This window comes from Geotrypetes seraphini, chromosome 12 (assembly GCF_902459505.1).
Source record: "Geotrypetes seraphini chromosome 12, aGeoSer1.1, whole genome shotgun sequence".
Classification (NCBI taxonomy): Eukaryota; Metazoa; Chordata; class Amphibia; order Gymnophiona; family Dermophiidae; genus Geotrypetes; species Geotrypetes seraphini.
In genome coordinates, this window is record NC_047095.1 from 43,988,775 (window position 1) to 44,005,786 (window position 17,012).

Sequence of the window (17,012 nt, forward strand, 5' to 3'; positions counted from 1 at the left end):
CCCCGTCAGTATTAGTAAAAGTTTATTATTATTTGCTGAAATTGGACTCTTAAATCTCATAGATGTACCAAATAAAATAGTATCATAGGAAAGGGCAACATGATTTTCTAACAATGAATTAATTTGGGACCAAATTAACTTCCAAAAGGCATTTATATAGGGACAGAAAAAAATTAAATGATCTAAAGTCCCATCTTCTAAACTGCAATGCTAGCATCTTTTAGACCTAGAGCTATCCAACTTCTGTAAACGAACTGGGGTCCAAAAAGCTCTATGCAACAAAAAGAACCAAGTCTGCCTCATAGATGCTGACCTTTTAGTTCTTATTCTCCAAGACCAAAATCGTGGCCATTGAGAAGCAGAAATTTGGTGCCCAATCTCAATGCTCCAAATATCCCTGAGACCAGTTTTGTGTTTTTTATTCAAATATCCATACAACAATTTATACTACTGTGCGGCTTGGTGACCCAAGAAATCCACCTGAAAGCATAGGAATTCCAAACTATACTGAGAATTAAGAACTTTCCATTCAGGGAACCCCTCCTGTATAGCCTGCTTCAATTGCAACCATTTAAAATATTGTGATTTGTTTAAACCATATTTATGTTGCAATTGTGAAAAACTAAGCAGTGATCCATTTAAAACAACATCATTTAAAGTCCGTACACCTGCAATAATCCAATGCTTCCAAACGATTTTAAATCCGCCAATTTTAATCTTGGAGTTTAGCCAAATGGATTGATTTAATGATTTAGAAATTGGATTTGGTGATAAATTACTAACATACCGTAAAGTGCTCCGGGTATCAAGCAAAATTCTATATTCTTTATATTTCCTGGGCAATTTTATACTAATAAGATGAGACAAATGTAAAGGAAACAGGAGCCGCCATTCTAAATATAACCAATCTGGGACATTTTCCATAAGATCTGGGATGATCCAATACATACCCTGTCAGAGCTTGTGGCGGTGGCGGCGAACAGAGAGGAAGGGGAAGAGTGTGCTGATGTAATCTACTGGGTTGTGGATAAACTTTTCGAAGTAAACTGAGATACATTGAATTTTCTCATTCTTCACTGATAAAAGTGGCTCAAAGATAAGATTGAAAATGGATGTCTTAAATTTGGATATAATTCTTTGAGCCAACTTTGAGTTACTCATGTTGTATCTTATTCTGATCCTGTGACAATCCTTTAAAACAACAAGTGTCAGCCTAAGATATTGGGGAATTGATTGTCTTGCCAGTAATTTAATGGAGTCAGTTTCTGATGGTGGAACAGAAGAATATAAACCCATCTCATATTATTTGGAAAATACTTTAATACTCCCTAAATTCCTGACTTAGGAGCACTAATCCATAATGGGACCTATGACCACACTAGATCATCCTTTTAATATAGGGAGATCAAATATTTGTTAGGTATTTCATGAGGAGATGTACATTGATTTATATGATAGTTTAAATTAAAGCTTATGTTGAAGTAATTTTGAGAATATGAAAATGTTGAAGAATACCATTGGATGTATTAAAAGGAAATACATAATTTAGGTTTCAGGTATTGATAATTTATAAACTAAAATTGCTTAAAGAAATTATAGAAAGCTTAGTAAATGAAATAAAATAATATTTTTGAAGTTATTTAATCTCTTTACTAATTTAACTTTTAAAGATAAAGGGGGAATGATAATTTTATAGAAATAAATTTTGAGGGGAAAAAGGGGTGAAAGTAATACATCTACTGGGTTATGATTTCTAGTTTCAATCCCATATAAGAAATAGTATCAGAAGGATTTTACTTATTAGAGAATTAATTTTAATGCATTGTCTCTAATTCCACAGGGCTCTTAAATGAAAATGTTAGAATTTTGTTTGCTTTATTAGTAAATATTCTTATCATTCATAAAAATAGACCTCTGGTCTGACTCAGCGGAGGCAACTTCTTATGTTCTTATGTTTTATTTTAGATTAAATATCCTGAGATTGAACTGGGTGCTACATTGCCAGTTTACTCATTCTGTAAACAGATAAGCTCTCAGGAATTTGAAGAACAAAAGGTGTCTACCTCCCAAACTGCAATTGTGGAGCTGTTGGAAAGTATTATTAAGGACACAACTTTACCTCTTAAAGACAAAAAGAAAAAGCTTAAGCAGGTAAGAGGTAATATAAGGTGAACTAGGAATTATTATCCCAGGCAAGTAGACAGCATATTCTCACATGTGGGTAACGTCATCCATGGAGCCCAATACAGACAGTTCTAAAGTGTACTGTCACTTTTTAAAAAATTTTAAGTCTCCATGGATAGAATATATAGGGGGTCAGGGAGGGTAATTCAATTTAATGTATTTGGAGGTAGAATTACTGATAAAAAAGGGGATTCTTTACTTTATATTATAAGAGTAATTGAATGTAATTCAAGTGATATGAAATAATTGTATTTAATATGTATTTTTCACTTGATGTAAGAAATGAAAAAAAATAAAGATTTACAAAAAAAAAATTTTAAGTCTCGAGATTGCCGTACCATGCCGGTATCTTCCCGCCCAATGTCGGCTCGCGGATCATCAGTTCTTAGTCTTCCAAGGAGCTAAGAAGCTATGTTTTTTGGAGATCTTCCAAAGAGCCAAAACTTCCATTTTTCTGCCTTCTCTCTTTATTTATCATAGTAATGTTCCTTTTTATTTCATTTCTAGTTATTTTCTTAGAAAATTTTTCCTTTTTCAAAAGATTGGGTTTTTTTTGTTTGTTTGTTTTTTTCAGAACTTTGGGCCACTTCAAACTTTCTCTCATGCCAAGGGCATTGAACGATTTTCGGTTTCGGTATTACTCGACTTTCCTGGACCATTGGGTCCTTCGATCTCACATTAGCGGTCTTCCCTTCCATGTCGAGGCCTTGGTGCTCATTGTACAACAGGGCCATTTGAGTCACTGACCTACATAATTGGTATGTTTAATGTCTGGGTCCTGACCACAATGTCGACAGTTGTCTGCACTGCTCCAAATATTAGAAACGGTCACTAAAGGCTAGGCATCTCCAGTTTGAAAAGTTATTTGTGACAAAACAAAGGAGAAATCCAACAGGTTTATAGTGATTATCGAACAGCAAAAACTCAAAAGAAACTGCAGAAGCGATGTACAAGATGTTAAGACTTTATTGAGGTCAATAAAATGTTGTAGCCCAAAGAGTGGTTTCTAACCTAAATGAACCACTCTTTGGGTAACAAGTTATTCATGACAACATGGAGAGCATCGGCGATGTCTACCACATCCAACACTGACACACAGGCATCATCTTCAGCATCAAAACTGGCACTGACATCGATGCCTCGATCAACATTGACTTCATCACCCAAACAACCATCAGGTGATTCAGTAAAAATTCTAAGAAACATAGACATGCTTCCCCCTCCAAGAGGACATCAGTGTCGTCCCAGGTGTCCACAACATTGGTGCACTCGAAACACCAGTGCTTAGCATTGAGGTCACCATACTTACTGGTACTGTCTCCTAGGAGGCATGCCTCTTTATAGAGGTCACCAGTGCTTAGACACCCATTACCGATTGCACCATGTGTACTGATGACCATCCTGGTACCGGTGCACTTGCTTCAAGAATAAATCAGGGAGATGGTGGAAAGGGAGTTGGCTAGCATGGTACAGTCTTGGGCAGATCAAATAACTGTAATGACACCATTGGTACCAGCCCAGCCTGAGCAGTGCTCGACACAGATATCGAGAGCCAGATCTCACACTCCCCCACCGACGCCGCTCAAGACCTAGGAAAGAAACATCATTCAGATGTTGAAGCTCTTCCTCGAGATCATCCCATCAATGTTGTCGTGTATTTTCTAGCACATTGTAACACTCTCCTTGGCATCATAGTTGACACTGTTCTCCATCTCAACAGAAGCCTCGATGCTCTCTCCATCAATCATTTCTATGTTCACCATAACATCACATCGAAGAGTATGACTGATTTATCGCATCATTCTTCATCTGAGTGCCCAGAACTCTGCCGATGAATCATATGAACTCTCTTCAGATCCATCTCCTCCACCACCTCGTAGGAGATCACCACCTCTCCTTCACTAAGTTCATGCAGCAGAGCTCTTCAATGCATTAGACTATGATCAGATGCCAAAATACTGTCTAAAGCTCCCTTTTCAGTCTCTCATGAAGGAGACTATGCATAAGAATTGGGAAGCACCACTTTTGGTCCCTGTTGCCCCAAGAAAAATAGACTTGTATAGAGTACAATCATGTCTGAGTTTTGATAAACCACAACTCCAGCATCAGTCACTAAAGGAGTCTGCCCTGAAAAAAGCTAGCAACTCTAGAACTTATGCTAGCACTTTTTAGGCAGAGAAGGGAGGACCTTAGACAAGTTCAGCTGGAGACTCTTTCAGAATTCAATGTTCACCAGCAGGATTTTGAGTTATAATTTTTACATGACTTTCTGTATGAAGTTATTAACTTAACAACTTGCACAGTTTGAGCAATACCTCACAGATGATCAGCTACAGAATTTTCAACATCTCACAAAAATGGCCTATTAGAAACAAGAAAATTGGAGGCGAATTTCATATGCGTATGAAAAGAGAAACATAGCCCGACTTTCCATGAACTTGTTACCATGCAATTCACCTTGGAAATTTTTGGATTCCTATGTTCGTTCGACCTCATAGACACTCCTGTCTTCTTCTTCTTTGTTTTCTTCTTCTTTCTCTTCCTCTCACCCTTTTTCTTTTCTTTTATCTCTCTTATTTATTTATTTATTTACATATACTTCAGAATCACTGTTCTTTCCATACTGTCGATTCCTCACTATGCAATGTACTTGACTAGATGTTATGCTTGATGATGACAGTTAGATGTCTTGGCTGTGTCTTGTACTTAGGCCTGTATTTGGATTTACATTTGGTTTGTTTTTGTCATTTTTGTACTTTTGATTTTTTCTTAAAACTTAATAAAAATTATTGAACTCAAAAAAGAAACAAGAAAATTGATGGCCAGATCCATATTTGATGTTTTTGACACCACCTTAAGAGCATCTGCATATTTATTGTGGATATCCTGAAAACCTGACCTGGCTCCGGCTCTTGAGGACCAGAATTGCCTATCCCTATACTAGGTCAACAAGTAGGGGAAACAGAATCTCGCCTCCTTTGTCAAAAAAAACAATATGAATCTGGTCCTGTGCAATTCCCCGCAACATATTCCTAAAAGTGGTTTATCTAGCAGGAAAGAAAAAACATTCTATCAGACAAGCTGATCAGATTCCTACAACCTTACGAGTGGTCTCTCAACTTAACCATGTTACATCAGATATTCGCCAATTAGGGAACTCTGGAGATAGATCTCTTTGCTTCACCTCATAATCACAAACTTCCAGTGTTCTGTTCCAGAATATATATTGTTTGGCATCAGATGCCTTCCTTCTTGACTGGACCGACAACTTTCTATATGCTTTCCCTCCATTTCCCTTAATAGCAAAAATGTTGTTCAAATTCCACCAAAAACCGGCTATCATGATCCTCATAGCACCTCGATAGCCGAGACAACCATGGTTCTCTCTTCTTCAACTCTGAGTCCAGGAACACTTCAGTTTTTTCCATCCTTAATCACTCAAAATGAGGGGTCTTTTCTTCATGTCATTCTCGGTTCCTTGACTCTCACAGCATGGTTTTTTTCCTTATTGACCAGAATAGGTTACACTATCACTCCAGTATCAGCCATTATCGAAGCCTCCAGAAAACTGTCCATGCAGCATTGTTACCACTTCAAATGGACTCATTTCACCCTCTGGTGGAACTGACAATCGCTACACCCGGATACTTGTCCTCGACTATCTCCTACACCTTTCCAACTCTGGCCTCAAAACCACTTCAGTTAGAGTTCATCTCAGTGCTGTTGGTGCTTTTCATATACCTCTCGATAACAGGCCCCTTTCTCTGCATCCATTGATTTCTAGATTTATGAAATGCCTTTTTCATACAAAACCGCCAATAAAACCTCCTCCAGTTGCTTTGGATCTTAATATTCTGCTTTCAATACTAATGAAGCAACCCTTTGAGCTACGTGTGTTTCCATCTCTCAAATATCTGATTTGGAAAGTATAATTTTTAATCAAGTCAGTAAACTTCAAGCACTTGTGTCAGACCCACCTTATACAACGTTCTACCACAATAGGGTGGTTCTTTGCACTCATCCCAGGTTCCTCCTGAAGATCGTCTCGGAATTTCATCTAAACCATTCTATAGTTCTTCCTGTCATCTTTCCAAGACCATATTCTCACCCAGGTGAGGCTGCACTCTACACATTGAACTGTAAACATGCTCTTGCTTATTACTTGGATTGCACAAAACCTCACAGAAAATCCACTCAGCTGTTCTGATCATTTAATCCCTACAGACTTAGAACTCCAATTACCAAAAGGACAATCTCCACATCTCTTTTTGCTATGCTCGGGCTGGGCTGACACTAGAAGGTCATGTCACATCACATAAGGTTAGAGCAATGGCAACTTCAGTAGTTCATCTCTGTAACACTCCCACTGAGGACATATGTAAGGCTGCCACTTTGTCCTCGGTTCTTACTTTTTTCTTTTTTTTAAATTATTTATTTATTAGTTTTCAATTATACAATCAAGACCAATTAAGGAGGGCGGGGTAAATTTTCCAAACTTTTATAGGTACCATCAAGCCTATATTTTACGTCAAGGTATGTATTGGGTGTAGAGAATGACACGGTGGCGGTTTACCCGCGGCCACCGCATTTTAGCCGCGGGTCACCCGCCGAAACGGGGAACGAAAACTAGCAGTCGCTGCGGCGACGGGGACAAGGCCATTCACCGCCCATGGGGCGGTGAATGGTCTTGTCCCCGCAGTGAGGCATGAAGGATCGCGCGGTCCCCGCAGCACACACCCGCCTGCCCAATCGATCCTACTGTTTAGCTAGCTCTCTCCCTTCTCCTCACCTTAGTTTGTAAGTTTTCTTTTTCAGCGACCCGCACACTATCAGAGAACTGCGCACCCGCTGCTGCTCAGTTTCGATCTTCTGCTCTGACGCAACCGGAAACAGGAAGTTGCAGCAGAGCAGAAGATTGAACACTGAGCAGCCGCGCGTGCAGGTCACCAAAAAACAAAACCTACAAACTAAGGTGAGGAGAAGGGAGAGAGCTGGCTAAACAGTAGGATCGATTGGGCAGGCGGGTGGTGGCTGCGGGGACCGTGCGATCGCTCGTGTTCCCGGCTCAAATTGGAAGGAGGGAGTGAAAGGGAAAAAGATTCTGGGCCAAGGAGATGAAGACGGAAAGAAAAACCCACAGCAGGAAAGAAAGGGAAGGACAGGCAGGTGAGCCAGATGCTAGAAGCAAGGGGGGGAGGGGAAGAAAGAGGGAAAAAAGCTAGATGGGGTTGAAAAGAAGAGACACACTGGTATGGAAGAGGAAGATAGGGGAAATCTGGACACAGGAAGGTAACAGAAAGAGGGAAAATTATGTGCATGGGGCATAGGGACAGTGACATAAAGGGGACATGCCATGGGGATGGTATATGGACACAGGGGGGGGGCAATGACAGATACATAGGGGAGATATTAGAAATGGAGAAAATAGGAGCACAGAAGCGAGATGGTTTGTGGGGATGGGACAGGGACCGAGCTTGCAGGCTCCAGTAGCTTGCACAAATTACATTGTAACGTGCCATGAAAATAAGAGGGAGGAAGGTAGATAGATAGGCCACGCGAGAGGAGCTGAAGGGTAGTAGAAAGGAACAGATGGTAAAGGAGGGAGGGAAGGGTGGTGGTGGAAAGGAATAGGACAGACATTGAAGGAGGGTGGAGAGGAACAGACCCCGAAGAGAAATGTGGAAGACAGAGTGGGAAGAAGACAGATGCCAGACTATGGGGGAGCGGAGGGAAGAAGATGGGTGCTAGACCAATTGGAGGGGGGGGGTGAAGGGAGAGGCACAGTAACAGCTAGTGGAAGACGCAGAGAGAAGACACACAGTGGATGGAAGGAATTGAATGAGAAGATGTGGAAAGCAGAAACCAGACAACAAAGGTAGAAAAAAAAATTATATTTATTTATTTATTTTTTGCTTTAGGATAAAATAGTATATTAGTTGTGTTGATAAAAATTTATAAACAAAGCCCTGCCAGCTGAACATCTCTTTCTCTAGTTCAGCAGCAGGAACTTTGATTTATAAGAAAGGAATAAGCTAAATATTACAGTACTAAGGCTTATATGGATGCAGCGGGGACGGTGACGGGGCGGTGAATGGGATGGCAGTGGCGGTGACGGGGCGGTGAAAGAGATGGCGGTGACGGTGAAGGGAACGGCGGTGACGGGGCGGTGCAGAGGATAGTGGGGCGGTGACGGGGACATATTTTTTCCCCGTGTCATTCTCTAATTGGGTCCTCCCGGATCTCATTGAGTATACTCCTGATTGGTTATATTTGGAATGGCGACTCATGTTTCCTTTACATCTTTCTCATGTGCTCAGTATCAAGATGCCCAGATTGTACAAAGAAAATAGAATTCTAATGGATACTTGGAAAACATTACGGTTTGTCAGTAATTTAACAGCAATTACTATTAATAATTCAACGAATCAATCCATATGGCTAAACTCCAAGATTCAAATTGGCGGTTTTAAGATCGTCTGGAAACATTGGATAATTGCAGGTATCAGAACTTTAAATGATGTAATTACTAATGGTAAGCTGCTGGATTTTACACAATTGCAACATAAATTTGGGCTTCACAAATCACAATTTTTTCGTTGGTTGCAATTGAAGCAGGCCATTCAGGCAGGGTTCCCTGAATGGAAAAATTTGAATAATCAACCTAGCATAGAATTTTTATGTTTTCAGGCGGACTTTCTGGGTCATCAGGCCGCACATTGGTATAAAACTATTAGTGAATTGGTTAAAAAAAAGCCTAAAAATACTCTTAGGGATATTTGGAGCATTGAGATTAAGCATGATATTTTAGCATCTCAATGGCCACAAATTTGGTCTTGGAGAATGAGATGTACAATGTCAGTGTCTATGAAACAAACTTGGTTTTTTTTTGTTACATAGAGCTTTTTGGACCCCAGTTAGATTGCAAAAGTTAAATAGTTCTTTGTCTAATAGATGCTGGCATTGTAATCTGGATATAGGGACTTTAGATCATCTTTTGTTCTATTGTCCCCATATCTTAGCCTTTTGGAACTCAATCTGGGATCAAGTAAATTGTTTATTGGAAAATCACTTAGCATTAACTTATGATACTGTACTTTTTGGTATGTCTATGAGAAAAAAGAGTCAGATATCAATGTGTAATAACAAACTTTTATTGATTTTGACCAGAGTAGCCATTCAACATATTACTAATAACTGGAAAGACCATAGTAGGCTCAATTTTAAATTTTGGTGGAATTCAGTTTGCCACATATACAGAATGGAAAGGTCAATAGCGGTGCAAAATGGAAATTATAAAAACTTCATTAAAATTTGGGAACCATTAACGTCCTTTTGTCATGATTGATGCCATTTTCCTAATATGTAAGATAAGGGTGGGGTGGGGGGGAGGGTTTCTATTATATGAAAAATAAAAATTACTAAAAGGATTTCAGGATGGGAGAGGGAGGGTTATATTTACAACTATAAGTTATAATGATAAGATGTACAAGTGGTTAAATCTATGTTATTGTGTTGCAATTTTTGTACACTTGATGAAAGTTTTAAAATGAATAAAGAATTATAAAAAAAAAAAAAGATTAACTTGTACAGAAAGAGGATTCATAACAAGAAAAATAACCATAACAGCAATACTAAATAAACTTAAACTTTAATATATTAACATAAATCTTCTCAAGTCCTCAATTGATCCAAGATGTATTCAAAAGCGAGTTCTTTTAAGCAAGAAAAATATTCTTTATGAAATCATAAGCTATCGGAGAGAAAGGGCATTTATTCTATTGAGCACTCTCCTTCTCCAATCGGGACAGGGACAGGAAAGTTGTCAGCTGAAGATGTTCAAAGAAAACATACTTCTGAGTTTTATAATGAATTACACATTTGCAAGGGTGTCTAAGAAAAAAGGTTGCCCCCAAAGCCAGAACATCAGGTTTCAACAAAAGAAATTATTTTCTGTGCCTTTGGGTCTCCCTTGTCAGATCTGGAAACATTTGTACCTTATAGCCTAAAAATTCTTTTTGCCTATATTTATAAAACATTCTCCAGAGCCAACTCTTATCGGGGTTAAGTGCAAGTGTCACTAGTAAAGTAGCTGAAACAGACATTTCCCTATCTGAAGATTCTAATACTACTGAAATGTCTATTGGTTCTTGGTTTGCCACATGTTGAATGTCTCGAGTCTTAGACGGAAGGTAGTAAACTTGTGCAAAAGGTGGTAATGACGATTCGGGAATTTCCAATCAGTTCTTACTTTTAACACCTCACTACTGCTTAGAGAATCATGCCAGATGAGATAGTTGATTCAGCCAAGCAGTTTTACAAAATTTATTCTCTACAGGAAGCCAACTTCCCTCCTCCCTTGTTTTACTTTCAGCTAGGGAGTCCCACTTGTAAGAATATACTGCCTGCTTGTTCTGGGATAAAACACAGTTACTTACCTGTAACAGGTGTTATCCAGGGACAGCAGACAGATATTCTCGCATCCCTCCCACCTCCCTTAGTTGGCTTCTTAGCTTTTTCTTTTTTTTTTACTGGACTGATGGTCCCACGAGCCGACAAGCGGGAAGGCACTGGCACATGCATGGTATGGGCAGATCTCGAGACTTAAAATGTTTTTAAAGTGACAGTACAGTTTAGCACTGTCCATACCAGGCTATGTGGCTGATGTTACCCACATGTGAGAATATCTGCATGCTGTCCCTGGATAACACTTGTTACAGGTAAGTAACTGTGCTTTATCTAGCTTGTGAAAAGCCAAAGATAACACTTACCAAGCTGCACCATTTTTGTCAGAAATAAAAGAAAGGACTCTAACCCCCTCTACTACTAAACCGTGCTAGCAGTTTTAGCGCAGGGAGCTGCGCTGAATGGCCCGCGCTGCTCCCAACACTCATGGAGTTCTTATGAGCGTCAGGAGCAGCGCACAGCTCCCCGCGCTAAAACCACTAGCGCAGTTTAATAGAAGAGACCCTAAGACTCCTGAAACAGAAAATATATTACTTAAGAAGCTATCAACAATCCAGTTTTAAAACAGCACCTTAGTTTACCATAGGAGTCAATAATCTGCAATACATGAATAATGTAGCCTACAATCAACCTCGCAAGCTGCATTAATCATCCTCCCTGGGATCATTGAGCCACCAATTTGTAGCCAGGAAGAGTTCATAAAGCAGAACCCCCTAGACCAGTGGTTCCCAACCAGGCCAGTCAGGTTTTTGGGATAGCCCTAATGAATATGCATATGAGAGATTTGCATATAATGGAGGTGACAGGCTTGCAAATCTGCCCCATGCATATTCATTAGGACTATCCCAAAATCCCGACTAGCCTGGTAGTCCATTAGCCTTGTATTTTCAGATAATTTGCCTGTTTCCCCTACCATCTGTTTTACCCTCTCCCCATTCTTTTCTATCAAAATATTGTAGTTCTGCCCAGTTACCCCACGTATCAGTAGGTCATTGTTTGTCAGTGCGTCTGATTGTTGTTGTATTGAAATCTGTTTTTAATGTATTTTTGATAGTTTCTTTTTTATATTATGTAAAACCACCTTGATATTTGGTAAGGCGGCATATCAAATTTTGAATAAACCTGAAACAGGGTTAGGAACCACTGCCTTAGACCACCAGAGATTGCAAAAGATCTCTACTGGGGAGATGGAGTGGGGTTCTCCTAACTTTGCCATCACTATCTTTTCACTTGTGGCTTCAGTCTACCAGTGCAGCTATTCCCTCCCTCTATGGCTGTAGTTTGCAATGATGAAAGTAAAATTGGATTTCTACCCATTGGTTTATTGTGATTTTTATTTTGTATGTAACTGTACAGTAGCTACATAAGATTTAGATAAGTAGACTTGGCTGCTATGTTGTTGATACCTATGAGCACAAACCATGTGGGTCTAAGAAGAATTTTCAAATACATTAAAACATTAACTTCTTGATAAGAAAAACAAACCAAATCAACTAAAGATGCTTTTCTGAGGAGGTATTTTTGTTATTGAAGATTTAAGCATCTTTGCTTCTATTTATTTTGTTTAGTTTCAGAAAGAATATCCAGAAATCTACAAGAGTCGATTCCCATCAACTGAAAGTGAAGCAAAATTGTTTGGAGACAAACCCACAATTAAGCAACCAATGCTGGTCTTGCGTAAACCAAAGTTTCATAGTCTGAGATATTGATATTTGAATTTTGTTTGTCTATAACTAATATTGGTATTTATTTTAGAAGATCTATTCTTGTTTTGAATGTTTGAAAACTGGCATTTAGACATCCAAATCCCAATTTTACAAAGGCAGAATACGGTTGTCTTAACACTGCCACAATAAGGGAGAAAAATACCCAATACTCAATCCATAAACCTGAGCCAGAATGTGCATGACAAAATTAAATACTGCGGTAAAAGAGAAAAAAAGACCTCAGACAGCCAACATAAATCAATGTATGTATCTTACTGGGGATCTTATAACGTTCATCCATCATAAACCCTTGTTTTGGTTTTCATCATTTACTTGCAGTGCGCTCTGTTATTCATGTGCCTTTAAAATCAAAACAATTCCAATATGCTGTTTCACTCAGCTGGCTTCTTCACAGCAACACAACAGTGGGTAAAATTGATAAAAGTGACTGGAGTAACGCAGTTGTGTCCATGTGAAATATTAGGACTTTGTATCCTGCCTGAAAAGTGAAGTGCTGGAAGTTTGAATCACTGCAACATTGGGAATGATAAAAACACAACCCCTGAAGAACCCAGCTGAGTGACACAGCATGGCAACCATTGAGTTCAATGTTCTCATCTTAGAATTGTTTTGCAATAGGATGCAGTTGAACACAGCGAGTAAATAGTTTAAAAACTAAGAGATTTTTGACCGATGAAAGATAAGTGCCCCAGTAAGACACATCAATTTATGTTGGTTGTCTGAGGTCTCTTTATTCCCCTTCTCTTTAAGTTTACCGCAGTTTTTAAGTTTCACATTCAGGTTTATGGATCATCTAACGCTGCATTAAATCAGTATGGCAAAGGGGCATGTTTTACTCAAAATATGGACATCCAACTCTGGACATTTATTATTTAGACCTGGTACTTTTTGCATCCAGATTATAAAAAGGTGCTCTAATTCAAGCAGTTGTCCACTGGAGGGAAAAAAGCATAACATTTCCTTTATTCCTCCCTCTCCCCTGAATGTGGAACCGTCAAGGGATACTAATGTACTATGGACATTCTTCAGAGGAGCAGCCGCAGATCTGAGGAGTAGCCTTATGGTTAGTACAGTAGACTAAGAACTAGGAGATCCAGGTTCAAATCCCAGTTCAGCTCTTTATTGTAATTAGAATCCAGGTCTTAGTGCATATGCATTATTGCATGTTAGCTGGTCAATGCACAGATAATGCAGGAACCCATATAATCTGCAGAACGGGTGGCGGTAAGTGATCCTATGACCCTGAGCAAACAGCAATATTAGTACACAGCCATTAATTTTTTTTATTCAAATTCTTTACTCATTTTTCCATCTTACATCAAGTACACAATATTACATCAGTTAAAACTTGTATACATCACTTGAATTTCTCTCTAATATCATCTTAAATACATAAATTTATACCCTTCCCACCCACCCTTCCCACACAGCCATTAATGAAATAAATAGAAATTTGGAGTTTTTATGACTGCAGTAAAAAAATGGCCTTGGCACACAGGAATGACTTGTGTAAGGGCACACTAAGGCCATTTTATTACCACAGCTTAGTAAAAGGACCATTGGTTTGCTACATATTGGGAATTGCAGCATTTTAGGGTATTGTTCTTTGTCAAAGTATCTGTTATACAAACACAGTTCTAGTTGGTTATCACTTTTCATCCAGTGTTGACTGCAGTATTAAATTTACAGATATTGGTCACTCTGCTGTTTTTCAAGTAAAAATCAAATGAAGGGTAAAAAGAGGAAGTACTATATAGAATAGCCAAAGAATAGCTATAGGTATGAACAGCAGTGTTAATATTTGAAAGTTTTATAAGCCATAGCATATGCAAGCTAGTGCCTAGTTTTGCTTTGAATGTTCATAAACATTTTATAAGGTACAAGACTTGTAATTGATGTGTACCTATCTAAGTTATATTCTAAACTGACAAATTGATATATCTGCTGTATTTTGCACTCATGTAAATACTCTTTATTTATACTGTAAATGATTTCCATTTGTAACGTCTATTTTGGGCTTTAATAGTACTTGAAGCCTTATTTTCTGTAGTCTTGTTAATTTTTTCCCCCACACTTGAACTGGTAAATTGCTAATGTACTAGCCAATTTCTCCTGTTTAAGGAGAGTGTAGGTTTTTTGGTTGGTTGGTTTTGTGAAACTATTATTATGCTAACTAGCAGAATATTCTCGTACTATTGAAATGAAGATCCTGTATGTTAACTTAAGATAAGTAAATATCTTTCTGGTATTTAATGTTTGTTTTTGTTTGACTCCATTAAAAACTGAAAACAGCAACTTCTGTTTTCAAGAGGTCAAAACAGTAAAAATGTCGATTTTAAATATGTCAATGTTAAATATACCTGTTAGGAAAAAATGAATATTGGGCATGATTAAACATTGGAGGATCAGTTTACACCAAAACTTTAAAAATAGTTACCTTGTGAAGAGAAAGCAAGCAGTCAATTGGTCTAAGGCTTTGTACTGGGATGTTATTGGCTCAAAACATTGCTGCTGAATATTTCTGAAATATTAAAATGTGTGGTTTTTATTTGACTTGATTTTAAGTAATCACCTTTAATTTTGAACAGCCACTCATTTTCTAGAAACTTTTTAGAACTAAACTAGCTGATTCCATTTCTTTCTTTTACAAGTAAGTTTTTAGAGTAGTCACATGCTTAGTTTGGGGTTTTTTTTTAACCCTGAAAATGGTTCACACAACCAACTGATTATTATTTTCTATTCCTTATCATCCAGACAAGTGGGTTATGTCAGTCATCCTGCCAGCAGATGGTGCCAGAGGAAAACAGCTCATAGTTGACTTTACAGGGGACTAGTGCTGCCTTCAGCTCCCCTGTATTTATTTCTCTGACGCCAGCAGACGGTACAGATGTGACCTAATGCAGCAACTACAAGTAGGCTGCCTCCAGGAAAGCTGTAAGCCCGAATTCTTGGACCAGATGAAGCACCGGCTCAGGGTGCTGGCCAATAAAAGGTGCCAAAATCCTCACCCACTGAGTTCACTACCAGTGCCTCACCTAGTACAGTTGTTAAGCATTTCTGCCCCTCAATTCCCAGCAAGTTTGGCATCTCTAGTCTCTCCACCCACTCCATTGCTCCTCATCACTTCCTTCCATCTACCTGTAGTTCTACAAACCAGCTGGGAACAGTAATGTGAAAAGAGGCAGCTTCCAGCCAGCATCCCTCCCATAGGAAATAGCATCAGAGGAGGCAGGACCAACAGAAGAAATATCTTTTATCCCAGGACAAGCAGGCAGGTATTCTCACATATGGGTGACGTCATCGACAGAGCCCGGATGCGGACGTCTAACAAGCAGACTTGCTTGAAGAAACTCGAAGTTTTGAGTCGCCTGCACCGTGCATGCGCGAGTGCCTTCCCATCCAGCGCAGGGCGCGTCTCCTCAGTTTTCCGCGGAGCCGAGAAGTCCGTCTTTGACTCTCTGTGTTTAACTTTGTTCCTTTGTGCCTTCTCTCAACCACGGTTTGTGTGTTTTTCCTCACGAATCGCTGTTTTTAGTTTATTTCTTTTATTTTAGTTTTTAAAAAAAATATTTTTCTTCTTCCGTTCGTTTTCCGGGACAGGCTGCTCGGCTGCAGCCTGAGGGCTTCGATTTTGCGGCGGCTAATTTTCCTTCTATGTCCCAGCCTGCTACGGGCTTCAAGAGGTGTAGCAAGTGTCAATGTGCGGTCTCTCTTACAGACACTGCCTCAAGTGCCTTGGGCCGAAACATCATCCTAGATCATGCCTGCCTTGCCAAACATTTCAGCCTCGTGCTTTTAAGCATTGTTGCATTTTGGTGGACAAACTCTTCGAGATGGAGTCTTCTACGGATCCCTCGACTTCGAAGGCGTCTTCGGCCTCGACTCCCATCGAGGCTCCTGCGCCTACTGCTTCCACCTCAAGCCTCATCAGACCTTCATCGTGTGCAGCGGCTCTTGCTTCGATATCATCTGGTGTATCTTCCCATGTTTCCTTAGGTCAGATAGCTCAGCAGTCGGTTCCACCGGTGGTGATTAAAGTGTCTAAGCCTCCCAGGTCGAAGCACGCTCACACTACCTCAGAACCTCCAGCCAAAGCAGGTGGTCCGGTTTCAGACGCGGATCCATCCTTGCCGGCTTCTTTCCAGACCATGTTAGAGAAGCAGTTTATTCAATTCCTTACTAACATGGGACCCAAACTGCTTCCTCTTATCCAGCCTGGGCATTCAGCAGACTCCTGCGAGGTCGAGCCGCTTCCTTTGCCCAGTCTGAACTAACACACTCTTTACAGGTCTGGCATCCAAGCACGTAAAGCAAGGAGCAGATTCTTTGCGAGTGCCTCGACGAGAATCCTCACACTCTATACAAGGAGCAGAGTCTTTGAGAGTGCATCGAGGTTCTTCCACCAAGCCTCTGGAGCTTCGATCTACAGCCTCTAGTCCTATTCATACATCAGCATCGGCTGCCCACGTCTCCGAGGCGAAGTCTTCCTTCCAGGCATAGTTCTTCGTCTCACGACAGACCATCTTCCTCGAAGCCTCGATCTACTCCAACCTCGACCAGACCACCGACTCCTCGTTCGAGGTCTCTGATGCCGGACCTCGAGGATGTCCCTGTTTGATTGCCTGGTCCAAATCACCA

General features: G+C 39.8%; 1 protein-coding gene across 3 annotated transcripts in view; it reads left to right on the forward strand.

Moving 5' to 3' along the window:
* Positions 1-12,497, forward strand: part of DEPDC1 (DEP domain containing 1) — a 73,109-nt gene extending 60,612 nt beyond the window's left edge. For all 3 annotated transcript variants that reach the window (XM_033917212.1, XM_033917214.1, XM_033917213.1), the window contains 2 exons: positions 1,966-2,151; positions 12,216-12,497. In XM_033917212.1, coding sequence (XP_033773103.1) covers positions 1,966-2,151; positions 12,216-12,356 — 327 coding nt within the window. In that variant the 3' untranslated portion in view covers positions 12,357-12,497. The remainder of the gene's footprint in view (positions 1-1,965; positions 2,152-12,215) is intronic.
* Positions 12,498-17,012: the final 4,515 nt, after the last annotated feature.